Source organism: Elgaria multicarinata, chromosome 7, assembly GCF_023053635.1.
Source record: "Elgaria multicarinata webbii isolate HBS135686 ecotype San Diego chromosome 7, rElgMul1.1.pri, whole genome shotgun sequence".
Classification (NCBI taxonomy): Eukaryota; Metazoa; Chordata; class Lepidosauria; order Squamata; family Anguidae; genus Elgaria; species Elgaria multicarinata.
Genome location: NC_086177.1, coordinates 62,407,147 through 62,430,882, shown reverse-complemented (window position 1 = coordinate 62,430,882; position 23,736 = coordinate 62,407,147). Strand labels below are relative to the sequence as shown.

Below are 23,736 nucleotides of genomic sequence, written 5' to 3'. Positions count from 1 at the left end.
ACGCGCAACGCCCGAAGGGATGGCCGGAGTGGATCGGTGCACGCCGCTGCGCTCCCCGCCAAGCAGGACCTCCCCCGCCCCCCGCCCGCGGGTGTCCACGTACTGCTTCGAGGCGAAGCGTCTCCTGGCTCTGCAGACACCAGGGGCTTGCAAAGGCGGGAAAGGCGCAGTCTGGGAGAGGGGGAGGGGCCTCCGAAGCGGGCAGCTCCCTCAGTTTGGCTCAAGTAGTGGCGTGGCCTTGGACTTTGGCAAGGACTGGGTGGCTTCGTCTTGGCTCCGGGTCACTCGACAGTTTCTCCGAGAGTTTCTGCAGCTTGCAAAACAACAAGCCTAAACTCTTCCCGCCCCCCGCCCCACTCCTGCATGGGAACAGCACGGTTGCAAAGCCAGAGAAAACCAGCAGCCGGTCCCCGCAAGTGGCGCGCGCGCCTCCGTCCCCTGTGCAGGTTGAAAGAAAGTAGTTGCCTGCGATCCCACCCCGCCGCCACCCTTTGGGGGCGGGAAGCCGGCTTACTAGAAATGAAGGACAAAGCCCCACGGCGGGGGGCACCGAGACTTCGAAGCAGCCCAAAGGCTGCGGTGATGGCGGGGAAGGGGGCGGTTGGACAGGACTCTTCGGCTGTTGCAATAAGGATGAACACGCCAGGCCTGTAAAGCTCCGTGTTTGTGTTTGTGTGCCCCCCAACCACTCATTTTTCCTCCTCCCCCACCCCCCCGGCGCCTTGCCCCTCTTTGCCCAGGTCGGAGGTGGGTTTCCAGTCAGGTGTTGAGGCTGCTCGCCATGTCCAGGTCCGGGGACAGGACGTCTACCTTCGACCCCAGCCATAGCGACAACCTGCTTCACGGCCTCAACCTGCTGTGGAGGAAGCAGCTCTTCTGCGACGTGACCCTGACAGCCCAAGGCCAGCAGTTCCATTGCCACAAGGCCGTGCTGGCCTCGTGCTCGCAGTACTTCCGATCGCTCTTCTCCAGCACCGGCGGCGGCGGCGGCGGCGGAGGGGGCGGCGGCGGGGGGAGCGGGCACCACCACCACCATCACCCTCTGGGCGTCGGACCGGGCGCTCAGGACGGCCTGCCCCCCAAAGAGCAGCAGCAGCAGGAGGAGCCCGGCACGCCCTCCTCCTCCCCGGAGGATAAGCTGTTGGCCAGCCCCAGGGCCATCAACAACCTGGTGCTGCAAGGCTGCTCGTCGATCGGGCTACGTCTGGTGCTCGAGTACCTGTACACGGCCAACGTGACCCTGTCCCTGGACACGGTGGAGGAGGTGCTGTCGGTCAGCAAGATCCTGCACATCCCGCAGGTCACCAAGCTGTGCGTGCAGTTCCTCAACGACCAGATCTCGGTACAGAACTACAAGCAAGTGTGCAAGATCGCCGCTTTGCACGGCCTCGAGGAGACCAAGAAACTGGCCAACAAGTACCTGGTGGAAGACGTGCTGCTGCTCAACTTCGAGGAGATGCGTGCCCTGCTCGACTCGTTGCCTCCCCCGGTGGAGTCGGAGCTGGCGCTCTTCCAGATGTCCGTGCTGTGGCTGGAGCACGACCGCGAGACCCGCATGCAATACGCTCCGGACCTCATGAAGCGCCTCCGCTTCGCCCTTATCCCGGCCCCGGAGCTCGTCGAGCGGGTCCAGTCGGTGGATTTCATGCGTACCGACCCCGTTTGCCAGAAGCTGCTTCTGGACGCCATGAACTACCACCTGATGCCCTTCAGGCAGCACTGCAGGCAGAGCCTGGCCAGCAGGTAAGAGAAGGGGGGGGGGGGAGATTCATCCAGAAACCTAATACTTCGCAGTGGATTAATGCTGCAGGCATACGTTCAACGTGAGGTTCAAAAGTTGACTTCAACACTGCAAAGCTACCAACAAAGCAGGGGAAGTCCCTGAGAAGGATTTGCGAACAGTGTTAAGGGGAGGGCTGAACACACCCTCCCATAGGCAGGGAATGAAAATAGAGAAACCTAAAAACTGCAGTTGACACAGAAAAATATCCTAGCAACAGTCACAGGTATTATGACTTAAAAAGCCATAGTGAGACATTGTTAATTTAGTCCCTTTAAAAAGGGTGTAGTAGTTTGGGTGGTACTTTTATTGTACGGAATCAATAAACAGTTACAGAAAGTTTGTAAACAACTGAATCTCTATACCTGTCCTCTTGTGGTCTGGCTTCTGATGAGGAACTGACCAGTGCCCTTAATGTAATGCTTTAAGGCAGTAGGGAACGCTTGTACCTAGCTTCCTCTGACCAGACCTACCAGAGTATGAGCAACTCTGCCTCTCCCCTTCTCTTCTGGAAGTGATGCAAGAAGTGTTGGTACAGCGCATAATGCTGCTGTTAGGTGTTTGAAGAAAGCAAGCCTCTTCTTTTAAAATGGACTTTTAATTCAGCATGTGTTTTATTTGGAGATGGGGTGGATCTAAAAGCTCCATCCGATGAGCGTTTTATTACATGCTCATTACTGGGCACTCACAGAGTTTGCTCAGGCCCCTCACATGACATCGTCTGTCTCCCGCGCCCCTTCTGGCCTTCCTTGCGCATCAAAAAAAAAAAAAACTCATTAAGTCCGATGTATTTTTAAACATGGAATTGCTGCTCTCTCCTGCTGTGTGCAGGAGAAGCAGCGCCATTAGAACAGCGGACTCAATGGGCCTCATGCTTGTTGTGTACTTCCTCTTCTTGAAAGAGGAAGTAACTTGAGGAAGGAAAACACGAGCAGAGAAGCGAGGTAGGGAGCGTGTTAACCCCCGGTGTGATGGAGCTTTAAAGGAGAAGGTGGGAAAGAATAAAGTTCTGCCCAAGACCACAAAGTTAAAAAGCAAAGAAAAACTTAAGTAACAGGTTCTGGTGTTCTTCCACATCCCATATTGCTAGGTGGCATTATTAGATGGTGCTTGTCCATTTACTGAACTAGTTTTAGAGGTGCTATGTACAGCAAAGCAGACTGATGACAAGAGAAAGTGGAATGGGCTGGATAATTTAGTAGATGTCTCTTAAAATGCAATATGGGAAGAAAATTGGATGGGCAAACAGCCATGGCTTAGTAGCATTAGTTTTAAATCCTATTATGAGCTCCCTGGGCCTTTTCTACAGGGAGATGGTATCTTGCCAGCTTCTCATCTTTCTATTGTCGAAGTTACCATAATTCTTTATTACATAATACTCTGTTCCTATGATACTCCAATGAAATGTAAACATTAGATTTAACAGCAAGAAGTACAGCTTAAAATAAGCTATTAGTTATTGCATTTGATAACAGTTTAATGTTTTACAGTTTTATATAAAATAATCCAAATACAATACATATTTTTTTAGAGCTGTGATGCCTGAATTTACAGTTTGTTGTCAAATTACTTTTTATGCCTAGTAATATTATAGATACTGAAATAATGCAACTATTGTACAGGAGAAAGAGTGATGTCATAGTGTTTGTTTCTGTGACATCACAGGTATTTTACTGTAACTGATTAACCATAACGTTAGACAGTTAATTCCAGTTGGACAAAGCACATCACACAACTCTTTAAACTACCAAGTTAGGAAATAAATTAAGGCCTTAGCTAGACCTAAGGTTTATCCCAGGATCATCCTGGCGTCATCCCTGCCTGCTCCCGGGATATCCTGTATGTCATTTACATGAACAGAGGTGATCCTGGGACAATACCGGGATAAACCTTAGGTCTAGCTAAGGCCTAAATGACATGAATAGCTTCTAATATTATCTGTTCAAATATATTTATACCTCTCTTTTTAGAATACACTAATATTAAGCAGACATACTATTTGAAAGTCTGTACACTTCTCAGAACTTTTATTTTGGTTTTTTACTGTACAATTAACAATGAGTTATTCCTAATAAGTTATTATTAGGAAATACTGTTGTGAGATTCATAGTGTTTTAAATAGTATAGTGCTCTGTGCAGAAGACCTTACAAAAAACTCTATATACAATACGTATCTTACTTTAGCAAATTATATCTGAAGAGTTTCCCATCCTTCTATGTATCTAGAGAGGCTTTGTAAATACTAACGTGGACATATTATTGTAATAGGAGCTATATGAAATACAAGGTATATTTGGGGCCCTTTCAGTAACATGCCTGGCAATTAACACACTCATAATATTTCAGTTTTCTAAATACAAACTACTGTGCCTACTTTAGCTTTAATTCTGCACACCACCTGGGACATGATGGGTCTTGCGTTGTGGTGGATTGTTGAGATACCACACTGTTTGGTTCAGTGCAGATACCTTCCAGCTTCACTGGTCCATATCATTTGAAGGATATGTAGTGGTGTTCTGACCACTGAATGTTTACAGGTGTCAAGGATGCTGATACTTCTGCTGCTGGAAGCTATCTTTTCCCTTTAAGCTAAAATATGCAGTACAGACATAGAACATGATGTTATTCTCCAATACATGAACAATATTTCTCACATTTTTAACATATTTAAATACGGATGTAGAACTAATAAGTTTCATACACATATAACACTGCATGGACATATTTAAAGTATTAAAACCAATCAGCCTCTGTTGTCATATTAAAACTTTACTCCAGATTTCAGAATTGATAACATTCATTAAAAGTCTAACATTGTATCTTGATAGTTTGAAAATCATTAAAAGTCACAGAATTATTCCATGATGCTCTTATTCTCCACATATATGTAAAAATATTAGGAAGAAACCAACAATTTTCAAAAACAAAGCAATCTTATATGAAGAAAGGTAGGTGTGTGTATGTTTTCATCTATTCTAGATGCTTTTATTATTCTACTACTAAAATTCAGCTTGGATTCTTATTTAGGTAGAAAAGTGGGATATAATTTTTTTAAAAAAAAATTATCTCCAAAAGTTTAATATTAAACAAAACAAAGAGATTCTTTAAAAGATATGGGAATATTATTTAGAATTTTAGGTTAGGGAAAAGCATATTTAAAAGTTATGAAAATAAAGTAAATTGATAGAAATTAATACAGAGAATGATTTTCAGGTATCGTTATTGGTTTCCTGGGAGCAATAATGGCATAGGTAAATTAGAACTACATGGAATGTTTCATGAAAAGATGATGATAAAGGATACTTACAAATATGGCTGTTTTCAAAAGATTTGGGTAGTGTGTGTTTTTCTGAGAGGTAAACAGTTAAGCAGTATAGACATCTGTTTGGTACACTATAATGAAGAAATGTAGAATTAACACACCTGCTCTTAAAAGACTGATTAACATCCTGCTGCAGACTCCCATTTACTTTAATGGGGGCTGTATCAGGCCTTTAGCATCATTTGATAACTGTCTTCCTTATTTGCTTAAAATAACACTTTTGTTCCTAATGCACTACTTAAAAGTATAGCACACAGATGCTTTCGCATTTGCCCTATTTGCAGACTTTAAACTCTCATTAAAGATTAAGGGTAAATAGCCAAAAGCTTGAATTATGTTTCTAAAGTCACTGTGTGAAAATTGTAATTTTATGTATGTTCTGTATCACAGGCCTAAATTATGTTAATACTCTTATCACCAATGCAAAACTAGGGCACATATCTGGAACTGTAATATGGTCTGTCTCAAAACAAAATTTTTCATTTGATGCACAAAATCATCAATATTTCTTATATTTCTAATGCACTACCAAGATCAGGGGAGTGTATTTGAACCTCAAGGGAATCTTAGGCCAGGGGGCCAAATCTGCGCAGAAGATTTAAAGTTTCCATTCATAATTTGTGACAAACAGGAGTTTACTGATTTGTCAGAATATGGGAAAATGTGGTTTATACAAACCATAGTTAGTTAAACCAGGAGAGCAAACCATGCTTTGGTTCATATCTTGGGTTTGTTAGTTAAATATGAATTCGGGGGGATCATGTTTCTTGTATTCCGATTAAATGGGAAATAATAGGTAGTTCATTAAAAATTGTGAATTGCACTTCAAATCTTCTCCCTTCATGTACAAAGGAGGAGGAAAGGAAGAGGGAGTGTGCAAGTTTGAGGTTTGCTGCAGCTTGTGCATCTAACAACAGAACAGTTATTTGTTACTTCTGAATAAGGCCTATGTGTAAGTTGTTTCAGTTGCTGAATCAAGAAGTAAATGCTAAGCTACATATGAAGACCATAAAGTTCATATGATTTGCTAGAGGGTAATAATAAAACATCAACTCCAGCTTTTCCCCTCATTTGACTAGCAACCACTTGTTAGAGACCTGGTGGGAGAAACACATCCTTTCATTATGAGTTACAGTTTCCTGGTGACTGATTTTAAAGAAATATCATTTCCTTTCAATTACATTTTACTCCCTGCTCTCCAGAGTCATATAAGGCAATTAAGAATACCAGGAACTAAGAGAATTGGAGTAAGAGGGAGAATTCTCTTCCCCTCGTCCTTTTCACATACACTTAGGCCTAATCTACACCAAGCAGGATATTGCACTATGAAAGCGGTGTGAAAGCAGTTTATAAAAGACAGGAGCCACGCCAAGCAGGATATAGCACTATGAAAGCAGTGTCAATGGGCCCCACCAGTTGTCAGTGCACTTCAATACCGCTATAAAGTAGTAGTGTGGCTTCTGCCTCTTATATACTGCTTCTATACCACTTTCATAGTGCAATATTCTGCTTGGTGTAGATTAGGTCTGAGATTCCAGCTTGGATACAATTGTGTTGTTCTGCCAGTGGAATGGAAACTACTGGTGGAATGAGGTTTCCCTCTCACTGTAATTCCCCCCCCCCCGCACACACACACACATCCCAAATCTGGAGAGGGACCCTCCACAGCAGATTTGGGGTGGAGTATGACCAATAGCAGGGAGGAGAGGACAGAGAAATCCCATTGTGTGAGCGGAAGTCTGCTCATGTGACATTAGATTTAAGCCAAAATGGAGTACCCCTTTCCAAGTTGAATGGTATTCCATTCCCCTGCCAGCAAATGAGAGAAGTTGGTGAACCAAGATTTTCAGCTAATTATGGTTCACCAAGAAAGACAGTATAGAGTTCTTCCTCTCACCTGTTTTTGCATCTTACTGATTTTTGGTTCTTTCCCTCTCTTATACAATAATATTTACTGTGATTGAGCAAAGGAAGTCAAGTGGGGCTGATGAAGATAATGGTTTATATATGTTTCCAGAACTTTATAATGCTTTGCCTGTGTTTTATACCTATCCCTTCCTGACCACTTTCACCACTAAGTGAAATTAGTTTGGCTGAAAGTGTCCAGTATACAATGAACTGCATCACAGTGCTTTTTGGATGCTATATTTTTGCCACTTGTCAAAATCATGGTGACTGTGGAGTCAGTTGTGTGAAGAAGATGATCAGGGGTCTGGAAACAAAACCCTATGAGGAGACACTGAAATAACTGGGCATGTTTGGCCCTGTGAAAAGAACACTGAGCAGAGACATGATAGCACTCTTCAAATACTTGTACGACAAATTTTATGTTAAGTTTCTGTTGGAAGATAAGTCCTCAAAAGTAACTTTGGCTGTTGCTAAATTTCTCACAGTGGCGGCCAGGATTAGAGCTCTCTGTGTATTAGACGAAAGTTGACAATAGCTCTAACTGTCTGATGTTTCATGTTTGATTCTTGTTTTTTCATGGATCTATGGATCTCAATAAAGATGTATGGTATGGTATGGTAAATACTTGTAAGGCTGTCACACAGAGGAGGACCAGGATATCTTCTCAGTCATCCCGGAGTGTAGGACATGAAATAATGGGCTTAGGTTATAGGAAGTCAGATTCTGGCTGAACATCAGGAAAAATGTCCTGACTGTTAGAGCAGTACGACAATGGAACCAATTACCTAGGGAGGTTGTGGGCTCTCCCACACTAGAGGCATTCAAGAGGCAGCTGGACAGCCAACTGTTTGCTTTAAGGTGGATTCCTGCATTGAGCAGGGGGTTGGATTCAATGGCCTTATAGGCCCCTTCCAACTCTATTATTCTATGATTCTGTGATGAGAGGCATGACTATCATGCTAAAGCAGGTTATCAGTGTGTAGGTCAGTCAGGTTTTGCCACTTTGTTTTCTAAGAGTTAGGCTGGGTTTATCTGTAGGTAGCTGTGGGATGTAGGTATAGTTGAGTCCCAGTTGCAACCTATGCTTTGCAGCTGCCATCACAAAATAGTAACTAAGGAAGCAGAGGGTCAGGCTTTGGTGCTGCAGGTGCCAGGAGTGATTTGCACAAGCCAAGGTCATATATTCACTTGCTATTAGAGACAGGCTACTATGAAAATATTAGACTTGGGGGTGGGGTTTATTATAAATAATGCATGTGGACATCATCATCATCATCAACAACAACAACAAATCCACAGATGGTGAGAAAGAGGGGCATGGGAGGACTTCTCCCTTCTTTTATGCTCCCTCACTACTTCCCGCTGCCACTTCTTTGCCCTGATCCAACTAAGGAGATCCACACATGGAAAGAGTCTTCTGCATGCCAAACACTTGCTGGATTAGAAATCATGGCTATAAAGTATATGCTCCTCTGAGTGTGAATTCTGAATTGTTTCAGCCCCCAATAGGGATGTACATTTGTGCATGTATTTGTTATATTAATTATTTATTACAATTACCTCCTGCCCTGGTCCTTTGATGTATGAGGGGGCACTTCCCAGTTTAGAGGATCCTATAAGGAGGAAATAGGTCTTGGAGGAAATATACCTGAGGATGTGTGTCATGCAAGACTAATTATCCATCGATTGAAGGAAGGAAAGCAGCAAGTCAGGCCATTCTAACCGGCAGCCCATCCAGCAGAGGGTCTTTTCATTGGCAGCATAAGGGTCAGGGCCATGTGCAGACCTTGGTCCCAGAGGGCTTTCAGGTCCACCTAAAGGGAGAGGCTCTTGGGGGATTTCTTAAATCCTTGTTGCTGGCAGGGAGAAATAGTGGCCAGGGAAGGGAGCCCTCAGTGGGACCACCACCCCTCAACCCAGTGATAAGAAAAATCAGGGTGTGCAAGCACTGCCGGAAAGAGACAAAGCTACAATGGAAGTAGCTGCCTTCAGTGAATTCCCAGGTTGTGGGGTGGGGCTTCTTTTTCTTTTAAAAGAGGATTGTCCTGTATAATTCCTGGAGGTTCCTCTGAGCTATACAGTCCCACTCCAGTGCTCTCCTGCCCCCTTTAGCCACCCTGATTATCATTCACAACATATCCCTTTTTCTAATATATGTAATGATAATATATACATAATGTTTAGTAGACTTACATTTGTTGAACAGCAGCCTTCTATGCCACATGGCAAAACAGCTTTGAAGTGGAGAGGAGTTTCAAAAGCAGCTTCTGATATGGCATTAGGGTCACCTGTTTAAAGGATGGGAAAGTTACAAACAAACAAACACCTCATTGAGCACATGCAAGCCGCTCAGCATATCTTAGGTTGCTCTTTGAATCACTGCTGGTTTCTGTTATTATTAAATCGTAATGCTTTGTATCAAAATCATGGCACTCTTGACAAGCACACCAATTTTAAGGCTGTTCTTCTATGTAAAGAAGGAACCCTGAGACAACATCTGGTTTTTGAGGACAAGTATTATGGATATGTCACAATATGTTGATTATTACAAGGTTGATACTGGGGACCAGAGTCTGGCAAGTCATTACAGGCATTGTGACCTCATCCCTGTAGCTAAGAGATATCTCATTGACTTGGATGATACACCTATTTTACTCCTATTTTATGATCTCTTTGTGAGCTCTGCAGTGTTAAATTATGAATCTGTATTATATGGCTATTAGACAAAGAACACAGGCTTTTATTTATCTATGAACCACATGTGCATTTCATTCTTCCTCCAGAGGAGCTCAGGGTGACAACATATGTTGGATCATCCAATTTTATCCTCTCCAAAAAATATATGCAGAGACAGATCCAAGACGAACCAGAGAACTTAATAGCTGGGCAGGGTTTGAATCTAGGTCCAAGTTCAGCATTTTATCTACTTACACCATACTGGCTCAATTTATTTTTCATCTCATGGAAGGTACTGATTTTCCCAATAACTACCAGCAATTACTGGGTACTTGGCTTTCAAGTAAGCAGACTTGTTTAGTGTCCTTCTGTGTGTACAAATATACTATTTAAGTGTTCCCTTCTAGGTACTGTACACTACAGGCTCTACTCAGCTGCAATTCAACATGTTTTAATAGTTGTATCAATCAGTATTGTTTATGCAGTTTTGTTTAGAAAATATTGGAAGCACAATTAGGAAATAATATAACACGGTTATTTTATTTGAACTTTTCTCTAGGATAGCAATCCTGCACACAGTCTGCTTAAATAACGTGGACTCTACTGAGATTTTAACAGCTTAAATCTGTGCAGGATTGCAGCCCTAGTGAGTGCTGATTTAAATCCATCCATCCTGCTGAGTAATAGATGTTCAATCCACCACCCGCAGTCATCAGGCTTAGTAAATTAAATATTGTCCCCTGGCCACAATATCCCCTCTTCTAGATAAACTTCAGAATCAGAAGATAGCTTCCCTCTAGAAAGCCAATGCCCTTTAGCACTAATCTTTGGGACTTGCCTGCAGAAAGACATCCACAGGATAGACCTCAGTCACAGTGGCATAATAAATCCCTAACCTCAAATAGCACAGCACTTTATGGTTGGCAAAATCCATGCAAAGTGAGATATCCTGTCAAACTTAATCAAATATGCAAAGAAATAGAGGGAGCTCCCTACAGGGATACTATCAGCTGTTGAATAAATAATAATATTTTCTATCACTGTTATTAAAACCAGGAGTTGCTTTAACAAACAAAAAACATTTCTTGGCATTGGCTCTTGCAGTTGAGTTACTTGTAACCCTTGAACATTTTCACAAAGATCATGGCTCCCAGGATTCCTAGTAACATATATCTCTTGCTGTGTCATTGCAAGGGAGAGAACTGATTTAGCTCAAATAAACTCTGCCAAGATTAACAGAAGCAGAGTGATCAGGGAGAGGCTGGAGAAAGCAATGGCTGAGACAGCAGACCAAAAAAGAGAAAGAAAGAAAGAAAGAAAGAAAGAAAGAAAGAAAGAAAGGAATCCCTGCCTTGGAGGAGAAAAGATAACCAGCCTTAACAAAAGAACAAACATTCCTTTTAGAGTTCCTGTGAGACTTTGATAAACTTAAGAAGGGATTTGGGATGCACCCTGTACAGTCTTTTGAACAGAGCAAGTGAAGGAGATAAATTAGGACCACCACATAACTTCTGATCAGATACCAGCAAACTCTATTAATTCAGGCCAGCACCTTTCATGCTGGAGGTGAAACCTAGCAAGAGAGGAAAGGAGGTTCATGTTCTTTAAAACAGAGCTCCGCATGAAGTCAGTCCTCAGACACTACAATCAAAGACCATCTCTTCGTGTTCTCCAAGGCTTGGGGGATTTTCTGTATAAATCTGTAGTAGTGATGAAAAGTAGTCCCAGTAAGAATCTGGATCTTAAAAGTACTGAAAAATATGCAGGGGAAGTTAAAGCATGTATAACCAGGTTACTAGGAGATTTTTGAATATTTATCTGCCTTTAAAATATCTACAGCAGATAGCGTGCAAAAAAAAAAAAAAAGGTTAACACATTGGGTAATGGTATTACACATTGGGTAATGGTGGCCCCCCCCCCACCATGTGCTCCCCAAATCTGCTTCAAAGGGTTGGGGGGAAATCTGAGCATGTGATCTTAAAATACTGAAAAATATATAGAAAATCTTAGCTTGTGACTTCTCTCTTGTGCTGCTTATATTGGTTACTAATTCATTTTTGGGATGCTTTTAAATACTGATTATTACCTGTAATCAAACTGTTTCGGTGTGGTGCAAGAGAGCTGTACTCATCAATTCCACCATTGTGTCCCTGTCATTCATTCACACACACGTACATACACACACACACACACACACACACACACACTGCTGCTGTCCACATGTTGTAGGGACATGTTTGTAGAGGAGAACCTGTTCTTCATGTGTAGGCTCTTCCCACGATGTGTAGCCTTGTTTCCACATCATGGGGGAAATTGATGAGTATAGAGCGGTCTTTCCTCTATATACTCCCCCGCTCAACATGGGATGTGGCAGGTGCAACCACAATGTGCCACTTGTGAGTTGAATGCTCCAACAGGGCTGCAGTTATTAGCAATGTGTGTCGGATTCAGGCGAAGCAAGAGCAGAATTGGATTATTTCTGGTGCTTCTTGAGGTGAAGTGGGCTTCCTTTGAAGCCACCAGAACCAAAGCTGTGTCTTCAATTACCCCGTTGTCATGGTCAGACCACTTCCTGGTGAAATTTGGTCTTATGGTGTCAGTCCCTCTCTGCAGAGGGGAGGACCCGTTAAAACGGTCCACCCCCAGAGATTTATGGAATCCAAGCGATTCCTGAACGCTCTGGGGGGATTTTCAGTAGCCAGAGCCAGCAATTCTGTTGAGTCCCTTGTCACACTATGGAATGGTGAGGTGCAAAGGGCCATCAACACAATAGCTCCTGAGCGCCCTCTTCAACATTGTGGACCTGGAGAACTTCAGACAATGAAACAGGGCAGAAGCCAGATGGAGTATAAGTGGCGTAAGACTCATCTTGAAGGTGACCTAACACGCTTAAGAGCATACGATCATGCCTACTGCGTGGCGGTGAAGGCAGCAAAGAAGGCTTATTTTGCCACCTCCATCACATCCTCAAGCTGTCGTCCAGCTGAGCTTTTCTGGATGGTATGGGGGTTACTTACATCTAACCCACCTAATTCAAACTTGGAACCCTCAGAGGCTCACTATGAGGAATTTGCAAGTCACTTTGAGGATAAAATTGTTCACCGTCACACTGACTTGAATGCCACTATTGATTCAGTGTCTGCTAGGTGTCCAGTGCATTGTCTTATCCTGCTTTGTGGGATCAATTTCAGTTTTTGGAGCCTGAGGATGTGGACAAGACACTTGCATCTGTTCGATCCACCACATGCTCTCTCGACCCTTGCCCGTCATGGCTTATTCAAGCTAGCTGCAGGGGGCTCACCAACTGGATCAGGGGAGTGGTGAATGCATCACTGCGTGATGGGTTGGTCCCAGCTGCCTTGAAGGAGGCACTGGTGCGACCACTCCTGAAAAAACCCTCCCTTGACCAAGAGAGTTATGGTAACTATCGTCCGGTCACCAATACCCCATTTTTTAGCAAGGTGCTCTAGAGAGTGGTGGCATCTCAGCTGCAAGTGTACTTGGATGAAACTGATTATCTCGATCCATTTCAGTCTGGGTTCAGACCTGGTTTTAGGTGGAATCTGCCTTGGTCGCCCTGATGGTTGACCTTCTTTGGAAGAGGGACAGGGGGAGTGCGACCCTGTTACTACTTCTTGATCTCTCAGCAGCTTTTGATACCGTTGACCACAGTATTCTCCTGGAACACCTCTGTGAGTTGGGGATTGGCGACACTGTTTTACAGTGATTCAGTTCATACTTGCAGGGTTGGTTCCAGAAAATAGTATTGGGGGAATGTACTTCTGCCCCATGGTAGTTGAACAGTCTCTCCCATTCTCAAGAAACCTACTCTTGATAGGCTATCTCTGTCTAACTACCGACCTGTCTCTTTGTTGCCGTTTGTTTCAAAGATCCTGGAGCGTGCGGTCTACACTCGCTGTCTTGACTTTCTTTCTAGTAACTCTGCTTTGGATCCTTTTCAATCTGGATTCCGTCCTCTACATTCCACCGAAACAGCCCTTACTAAGATCACCAATGATCTCCTTACTGCCAAGTCTAAAGGCCATTATTCCGTTCTTATTCTCCTTGATCTAACTGCAGCCTTTGACACGGTTGATCATGATCTTCTCTTAGATTCCCTTCATGACCTTGGATTTTGTGGCTCTGTCTATAACTGGTTTGCCTCCTATCTAGCGGGTCGCTCTTTCAGCGTGTTGGCTAATGGCAGCTCGTCTTCCTCCTTTGCCCTTTCAGTAGGGGTTCCGCAAGGCTCAGTGCTTGGCCCGTTGTTGTTTTCCTTATACATGTTGCCCTTGGGCAAGCTTATTCAATCTCATGGCCTCCAATATCATCTGTACGCCGATGATACACATCTATATCTGTCATCTCCGGAACTTTCTCCTGATGTTCACGATCGTATCTCGGCATGTCTTTCAGATATCTCAGCTTGGCTGCTTCATCGTCGTTTGAAACTTAATATGGCAAAGACTGAATTGCTTGTTTTTCCTCCTAAACCTTCTCCTCATCTCTCATTCTCTCTTACTGTCAATGATGTTACGCTTACTCCGGTCAAGGAAGCTCGTAGCCTTGGCTTTATATTTGACTCCTCGCTCTCCTTTATTCCTCATATTGAGGCAGTAGCTAAATCTTGTCGTTTCTTCCTGTATAATATTGCCAGGATTCGATCATTTTTGTCTGTCTCTTCTGCCAAGACGCTTGTTCATGTGCTGGTTATTTCACGGTTGGACTACTGCAACCTTCTTCTCTCTGGCCTTCCTTCTTCTCACATCAGTCCGTTGGTTTCTGTTCACCACTCTGCCGCAAAAATCATCTTCTTGGCTCGCCGCTCTGACCATGTTACTCCGCTTCTGAAATCTCTTCATTGGCTTCCAATTCACTTCAGAATCCAATATAAACTTCTCCTGTCGACCTTCAAAGCTTTTCACGGTCTAGCTCCGCCCTATCTCTCCTCTCTCATCTCACACTATTGCCCCGCTTGTGCTCTTCGCTCCTCTGATGCCATGTTTCTCGCCTGCCCAAGGGCCTCTACTTCCCTTGCTCGCCTTCGTCCATTTTCTTCTGCTGCCCCTTACGCCTGGAACGCTCTTCCAGAACATTTGAGAACTACAAGTTCAATCGCAGCTTTTAAAGCTCAACTAAAAACTTTTCTTTTTCCTAAAGCTTTTAAAACTTGATGTTGTGCGGACTTTATACTGCTAGTTTTACCCTACCCTGTGCCTGCTTACCCTACCCTGTGCCTGTTGGCATTCTCTTCCCCTCCTTATTGTTTTACTATGATTTTATTAGATTGTAAGCCTATGCGGCAGGGCCTTGCTATTTACTGTTTTACTCTGTAGAGCACCATGTACATTGATGGTGCTATATAAATAAATAAATAAATAATAATAATAATAATAATAATAATAATAATAATAATAATAATAATAATAATAATAACTGTGGGGTACCTCGGGGCACCATCCTTTCTGCAATGTTACTTAATATCTATATGAAGCCATTGGAAGCAGTCATCAGGAGATTTGAGGCAAGGTGTCACCAGAATGCCGATGACACCCAGCTCTATTTCTCTGTAACTTCTGAATCGGAAGAGGCTGTGTACTTCCTCAACCAGTGCCTAGATACAGTTAAGAAAATAAGAACATAAGAAGAGCCACGCTGGATCAGACCAAGTGTTCATCTAGTTCAGCACTCTGTTCACACAGTGGCCAACCAGCCATCACCCAGGGATGAACAAGCAGGACGTGGTGCAGCAGCACCCTCCCACCCATGTTCCCTAGCAACTGGTGCACACAAGCTTACTGGAGGTAGCACATAACCATCAGGACTAGTAGCCATTGATAGCCCTCACCTCCAGAAATTTATCCAACCCTCTTTTAAAGCCATCCAAATTGGTGGCCATCACTACATCTTGTGGTAGTGAGTTCCATAATTTAACTATGCACGGTGTGAAGAAGTACTTCCTTTTATTTGTCCTGGATCTCCCACCAATCAGTTTCATGGGATGACTCCAGGTTCTAGCATTTTGAGAAAGGGGGGGGAAATGTCTCCCTATCCACATTCACCACACTATGCATAATTTTGTACACCTCTATCATGTCTCCCCTTAGCCTCCTTTTTTCCAAGCTAAACAGTTATGGTTTGGATGAATGCCAACAAACTGAAGCTGAATCCTGATAAGACAGAGGCCTTGTGGGTTGGAGGTTCCCAGGTCCAGGAATTGGGGAGGTTGCCTGTTCTGGATGGGCTTGCACTCCCTCCGAAGGAGCAGGTCTGTAGTTTGGGGGTACTCCTGGACCCATCTCTGTCACTGGAGGCCCAGGTGACCTCGGTGGCCTGGAGCGCCCATTATCAACTTCGGTTAGTACGCCCACTACGCCCGTTCATAGATAGTGATAGCCTTGCCACGGTCATTCATGCACTGGTAACCTCACAACTAGACTACTGTAACATGCTCTATGTGGGGCTACCAATGTGTGTGGTTTGGAAGCTGCAGCTAGTGCAGAATGCAGCACCTAGGGTGCTCACGGGGACACCTAGCTCTGCTCATATAAAACCTGTATTAAAAGAACTGCACTGGCTCCCTGTTAGCTACTGAGCCACATACAAGGTTATGTTGTTATCCTATAAAGCCCTAAACAACTTGGGACCAGCATACCTAGTAGACCGCCTTCCCTTATATATACCCAGATGACAACTATGACCATCAGAGGAGGCCCTACTGGTCATTCTGAGACGAACAGAATGCTGCCATGAAGAACCTCAGCTGGGGGCCTTCTCTGAAGTGGCACCCACCGTCTGGAAAACCCTCCCTCATGCAGTTCAAGAGGCAGAAAATGTAACATCTTTTAAACACCTCCTGAAGACATTCCTTTTTACACAGGCTTTCCCTGATTTATGTATTTCATTTGTAGGCTACTCTAGAAATGTTCATTAATAGTGTCTGCACATGTTCTCTATGTCAGACCGTCATTTTCCTTCCTCTTTCCTTACCTCCACTACACCTATGAAAGTGGGGATGTTATAAAAAGGGAGGCTGCTATCTTTGCACTCATAATCTTGGCTAAATAATAAATTTTAATATGTATTTTTAAAATGTTATAGCAATAATTAATCAAACTCATCTTTAGTATGGCCGTATCCCAGAAGAATTGGATTTAATGGCAAGGAGGAACATATCATGATTCTCCATTCTACTTTCAGAGTAATACAAGCTGTAGATTGTTCCTACCCAAACATTTTCTTTTCAATCTCAAGGCTAATATAAATGTTTGGGGGAAATATCCGTTCTTTGTTAACTCTTTAGTGATGAAGTATTAACCATGTCTGAAAATAAAAGAACGAGTTCACACTATCACTTCAGGAGCATACTGTTGGGCTTTTGGCTAGGCCTAATGTGGAAACACCATTCATGTAAATCATTGGCTGCACAAGGCTACTTGTATGCATGGCTACTGCTGCTTCTGTGATGTCAGTAGCAGCTTTTGAAGCTGCTGCCATCACTGAAATTTCAGCAGCTACACATACAGCACCTAATTAGAGGAATCAGATCACACAAACTGTGCCTTCCTGTGTGTATGTCCTGGCTGGGGAACTGATGGCTGCCCTCTGTCTATCCAAGTTAATCGCCTCGGGTGCTGCCATTATGATGTTGCCAAAGGTACACATTATTACTTCTTCGTTTTTGTGGTAAGATTTATACTTCAGCATTCAATACTGGTTTTGATCTGTCTGTTGTTAGAAGTCTCACCTAAGCTTTCAGTTAAAATAACTTAGCCTCAGGCTTGTAGAGAAAACCAAAACCATAAAACATTTTGGCAGGACTGGATGGAAATTCCAGGCATCAATTAGCGAGGCTTCGTCTCTGCACAGAGCTACCAGCCCTGTACTTTGTCACCTGTGCATGGATTGTCTTCTTTCCTTTGCAGATCTCCCTTCCTTTCAGTTGTTTCATTAATCCCAACCTTATTTCCCATTTTTATTTCACAGAAACCAACATTCACAAAAACAAATTGGGCAGCTCCTCAAATAGGGTGAAACAAATATTTATATTAAGTTGGTTGATTTGCCTAATTTATTCCAGCTGCAGAATTTTGAAATGTTTAGTATAGAATTTGAGAGCCCCCATTTCTCAGGGCGATTTCACACCTCGTACAGAGGCAAACCCAGGTTAGTCAATGAAGGAACACTCAACATGGAACTGTAGCCAACCATGAATCTTAGACAAGAGTATTTGTACACTGCATTTATGTTTGTGACATTCATATTTTACATGTTAGGTGAATATTAAAAAAAATGTGTGAAGTAGGACTGAATGGTGAAATAATGAGAGGTTTCAGTGTGGACAACTATATCAGTGTTAACATAATTTAGAACAGCTGAAGTATATAATTGCAAATGTGCATGCACTACAGTCTAATATATTTGGAATAGATAATTTTCAGTATCAAAAATAGACTCTTCCTCTACAGATCAGAAAAAACGTCTGGCTTCAATTTCCCAAAGTTTAAGCCATACTTTAAGTATGCTCACTGATATTTAACTTCTTTAGTGGCATCACAGAACATGTACCACCAACTTAGAAAGTTAATCTTCAAATACACAAGCATGCTCTCTCCTCAACAGATCCTATGTTTCTTTTTAAAATGTATTTTAATGTTTTTTTATTCTGTTTTTATTCTTTTATTCTATTTATTCATTTGAATGGGTGATGGTATACAAATAATTGTAAATTAATTATTTTATTAATTGACCTTTATGAATCTAGAGGTCAATATGGTGAACTGTAATGATGAAATTTAACATGAAGTTCTAATATATCAGTAGTATTAACTTTTATACATTTATGGCCCTTTTAATGTAAATTCTTAGTGTCTCATATTTTAATACTTTGTATTAAAACTAACTTTTACATATTTGTGGACACCTTTTAATTAAAACCTTTTTGTATTTAAAGTTTTTGTGTGCTTACCTATGCATTTGTAAAGTTGATATGACCATGACAGTTGAAACAACAAATAAACAATACAATAATTTATTAATTAAAATATGTACTGCCCTTTTCACCAGTTACTCTTTTTTTTCCTTTTTACCTCACAGATTTAGTCCCAACTTTTCACTCTCTTCCCCACTGAACTGGTGATCAGCACAACTTAAGACTTGCTTCAGAGAGTTCCTTCTTGTTTATGCTGTTAGGGCCAATCATATACTGCCTGTTACCACTATTTGGTGATTCAAAGCAAAATGCCATCATTCATCCTGCACCTAAGACAAGTGAACTTTTATTGTTCTTTGTTTCTTCACAGTGCTATGAGGCTTGAAGAGGGTTATTTAGATGAGAGTGAAATGCAAAAACTAATGAAAAAAATTGAAATAAGCGTCTTTATTGGCCAACCTTATCATGGTTTTCAGAATTTTAAAGCAAAGGTGAAGTTGATCGTGATAGAAACAGAACATGCTACACAAGGGGATTGGAATAAACAATTTACTCTCTCATTAAGGATGACCATGCTTAAGTGACTTATGGCATAAATGTTGCTCAGTCTCTTGTTATGTGTTCAACCGACCTTAGCTGGAATTAAAAAATGGTTTATTTGACTCCCTCTTTGGAGACATTGAGTAGAATGAAGCATATGCAAATTTTCATATATCTGTCATGAATCTGAAGGTAGCCCATACTGGCAATGACTGTGAGAATGATTCTGAATCCATGAGTCTAAATGATCCCAAATTTACATTGTCTAACTTTGTTAGTGCCTGTGTTTAATTTCTTTTTAAGCAGGCAATAACTATCATTTTACTTTAAGAGGCAGTCTTTGCATAATAGCTAAAGATGATTTTATTTTATTTATTTATTTATTACATTTTTATACCGCCCAATAGCCGAAGCTCTCTGGGCGGTTCACAAAAATTAAAACCATAATAAAACAACCAACAGGTTAAAAACACAAATACAAAATACAGTATAAAAAGCACAACCAGGATAAAATCATGCAGCAAAATTGATGTAAGATTAAAATACAGAGTTAGAACAGTAAAATTTAAATTTAAGTTAAAATTAAGTGTTAAAATACTGAGAGAATAAAAAGGTCTTCAGCTGGCGACGAAAAGAGTACAGTGTAGGCGCCAGACGGACCTCTCTGGGGAGTTCATTCCACAGCCAGGGTGCCACAGCAGAGAAAGCCCTCCGTCTAGTAGCCACCTGAATTGCCAAGGAAACTAATACCAAGTGCCCTTCCTAGATACATGCACACTTGCATATAAGCAGCAAGCACCTTCACAGTCATTGATAACTCCTTTGTGTAAATGGAATGAGATGTTTACCTTGCTGAACTATGTACTGTTGTGTTGCCAACCCGCAACATGAAGTTCACAAGCATTGATGGTTCGAAACATTCTCAGAGCTCAAGTCAGAAGGCTGTTATGCTCATTTTAGAGCCAGTATGGTGTGTCTAACGCGTTGGACTGGGAGTCGGGAGATCCAGGTTCTAGTCCCCACTTGGCCATGGAAACCCACTGGGTGACTCTGGGCCAGTCACAGACTCTCAGCTCAACCTAACTCACAGGATTGTTGTTGTGAGGCTAAAATAGAGAGGAAAAGGATTATGTACGCTGCCTTGGGTTCCTTGGAGGAAAAACGGTGGGATACAAATGCAGTAATAAAAAAATAAAACAAGATTTACAACCCCAACATTTCTTCTCTAACTTGGATTAAAATATGAACTAGAGAGGCTTCCCGCCCACTCTGCCGCCATATCCACATCCACACCTCCTAGCCCTCTCTTACCCTACTACCTTGATTGTAGCTCATCCAAATGTAGCAATGGCATTGAAAGGGGAGGTGTTTTCTCTTTGCCTGCTTCCCTTAAAGCTCCATCACACAAGGGGGTAACATGGTCCCTACCTTCGCTTCTCTACCCATGTTTTGCTTTCTCAAGTTATTTCCTCTTTCAAGAAGAGGAAGTACAGAATGAGCACGAGGCCCATTGAGTCCACTGTTTTAATGGCACTGCTTCTCCTGCACACAGCAGGAGAGAGCAGTAATTCCAAGTTTTAAAAAATATCGGACTTAATGAGGGGTTGTTGTTGTTGTTTTGGTTGCACAAGGGAGGCCAGGAGGGGCGGAAGTCACATGGGAGGCAGACGACGTCATGTGAGGGACCTGAGCAAACTCCGTGAGTGCCCAGTAACGAGTGTGCAATAAAACGCTCATCGGATGGAGCTTTTAATGTCTGGCAAACTGCTATGCCTGTGCATGTGGGAAAGCTGCATTATCTAGCACCCTTTCCGTTCAGCATGCAGCCATAGAGCATGCCAGATATTAGAGAGGGAGGGGGGAAGTGAGATCTGCATACACACACACACACGCACACACACTCACACGGCCATTGCTGCTGCTGCTGCCAGAGCAACAACAAAGGTGTGGGGAGGTTGGGGAAGAAGCGGATCGGTGGATGAAAGGACCCAGTTGTACTCCAGTGACATCACCTGAAGGGTATGAAGTAGGCTTGGAATTGGGATTTGAAGGAACAGAGCTATTTTCTAAGTTTGGAGAAAACATCTTTTTTTAGAGTCCAATTCCAAGCTTGAATAAGGGGGATTTTCCCATCAGTAGCCATAAGTAGCACAGGCAGCAGGGATATGTGGCCCTCCTGGACAATAGAAGGCGATCTGTGGGCATAGCTTTGCCGTAAAATTAAGCCTCCCTGTTGCTGCTAACTTCAGATTTGGTATGTTATAGGGAAAAACTACCCCAAGACACGGGGTGAGCTGTATATGTCCTGTTGTACATTTTAGAATGGCACTCTCTTGTAGATGGGACTTGAATTATGACATTCTTGCCCAAAATATTTGGCTACACCTTTTATATATTTCTAAAGCCTTTCTGATAAAGTACTCTTAATTTGTTGGAGCTGTAGAAAACGAATTTAAAACCTGAGTTTAGTTTGTATGGATGCTTTTAAGTAAGATATCATGCTAACAATATAGATGTAAATTAGTCTGTAGAACAGATACTCTTAGATAATGTAAGCTTTTTTTTTAATGTAGCATATGGTCATTAGTGATAAAGCTCCCTCTACTGGAGTGTTGTTGTTTTTTATTAACAGTGTCTACATCAAAAGTGTTGCCCCTTTTTTGAATGTTCCTAAATGATTTAGTAATGATGCAGATTGAATAATGGAAAGAAGTCCCGTTTTGCTTGCCAGAGCCACTGATTAATACAGTAAAGAACACAGCATAGCCCCAGTAATACCAAGTGGGTCAGCAACAAGAAAACTGGTATCATACAGTTATATCGGACATATACTGTGGTCTATAGCATGTGCATATAGTTAAAATTTCATACCACAGTAGAATGAATTGCCTTCCCATGGTTCCCTGTTTAGATTTTTATCATTTTCCAAGCTTTGTGTAACTGATAGATGTTCAATTATATGTAAAGTGACTATTAAGGCATCAGTACTCATCTAGGGGTCTAGGTCTCCTCTCCCTTCTTCCCTTGAAATTGTGTTAAAGCCATTAGTGTTACAAAGAAACGTGCATTCATCAGGTATAGCGATGGAGGCCAGGGTGCATATTACAGCTTTTACTGCATATGAGACGTTGCAGTCCTGTTCTTAAGAACTGCCAGGCAGATTGGGAATCACGGTCACGGTTAATAGCAGCGAATTGCCAGCTCTTGATGGGTGGGTAGTCACTCTTTTCAGTGGCTGCCCCCCTGGGGGAGAAGGTAGAAAAACAGAGGGAGGGAATTAGAGTGACTTTGCACACTTGAGCAGGTTCATGCCGCTGGATCAGTGGCAAGCATTGGCAGGGCTCCACTCTGGGGAGGCTCACAACAACATCACAGTCTCATTTTTACCAATTGGTGTTGCTATAGCCAGTGGTGCTCAGAGGGAGAGCAGAGGAAGGAGGGGTTGCGGAGGAGGAGGAGGAGGAGGAGGGAATGCTGGAGACTGGGCTAAATGAAACAACCAAAAAGTGTTTTGTAAGTAAGTAGATTTTAGTGTATAACCATTAGCAAAGTGCTGCTAATTGTACAGAAGTATTGAAATTTAAGTTTTAGTTGCCCACAAACTCTCTGCATAACCTTAATTTTTTCAAGGTTCTTTGGGTGTAGAATGGCTTATAATAATGATTTTGACTAATACGATTTTTGACATGCAACTTTAATGCCTAACCTTAGTACAACTCCAGAGCATTTCATGTGTATTCAGCTGTAAAGAGTGATGATTTAAAGGGATAATATGAGAAAAAAAGGTCATTCTAGAATGAACCTTTAACAAATTGCATAAAGGAAACTTATTATTCCACAAGTAGAGGGCTACGCAGTTTTTCTGATTATTTTTTCTGCTTGATTCAAAAAGTTGTTGAGACATGATAGGGAAAAGAAACAAAAAAATGAAATAGAAAACTGCAAGCAGTGAACATTCTTGTGATGGTTATGATTTTGTTGCTACTAAAAATACTCTCCAATAATGTGGTTATTCATCTTCCCTTTTCTTTTGGGTGAAGAATTCGCTCCAACAAGAAAATGCTTTTATTGGTTGGAGGACTGCCTCCTGGACCTGACCGGCTACCCAGCAATTTGGTTCAGTATTATGATGATGAAAAGAAGACATGGAAAATACTGACAAGTAAGCAGTTTATTTTATGTTGAGCTACATTGATGAATTTTAAAACATGGTTAATCAAATTAGACACTTTATTGATTTGCTTCCCTACAGAGATTTGTTTATATATTACAAGGATTTCACAATGGTAGAATAAATTGAGATTGTGAAAGATACTGCATTTACAATGGAATAAGCCTAAATTAAATCTGGCTTAAAATCAATTAGTACATTTTTAGCACAAACTTCCTAAGTTTTCTTAAATAAGCCTCCCTCCTTCTCTAGATGACTTGGTAGCTTTAATGCAGTGCACCTATAGTATGGACACTGTCCAACCAAAGTTAAGTACAAGTCCCGTTGGTTTCAGTAAGAGATTTAAGCATGTGCTTAAATCCCTCCCACTGAAACTAATGAGACTTAGAAGTGCTTAACTTTGGCTG

The 23,736-nt window shown here is 42.2% G+C and overlaps 1 protein-coding gene across 1 annotated transcript in view; it reads left to right on the top strand.

Moving 5' to 3' along the window:
* The first annotated feature begins 781 nt into the window (after window positions 1-781).
* Window positions 782-23,736, top strand: part of KLHL14 (kelch like family member 14) — a 73,638-nt gene continuing 50,683 nt past the window's right edge. The window contains exons 1-2 of the mRNA XM_063130694.1: window positions 782-1,743; window positions 23,199-23,320. Of these exons, the coding sequence (XP_062986764.1) occupies window positions 782-1,743; window positions 23,199-23,320 (1,084 nt within the window). The remainder of the gene's footprint in view (window positions 1,744-23,198; window positions 23,321-23,736) is intronic.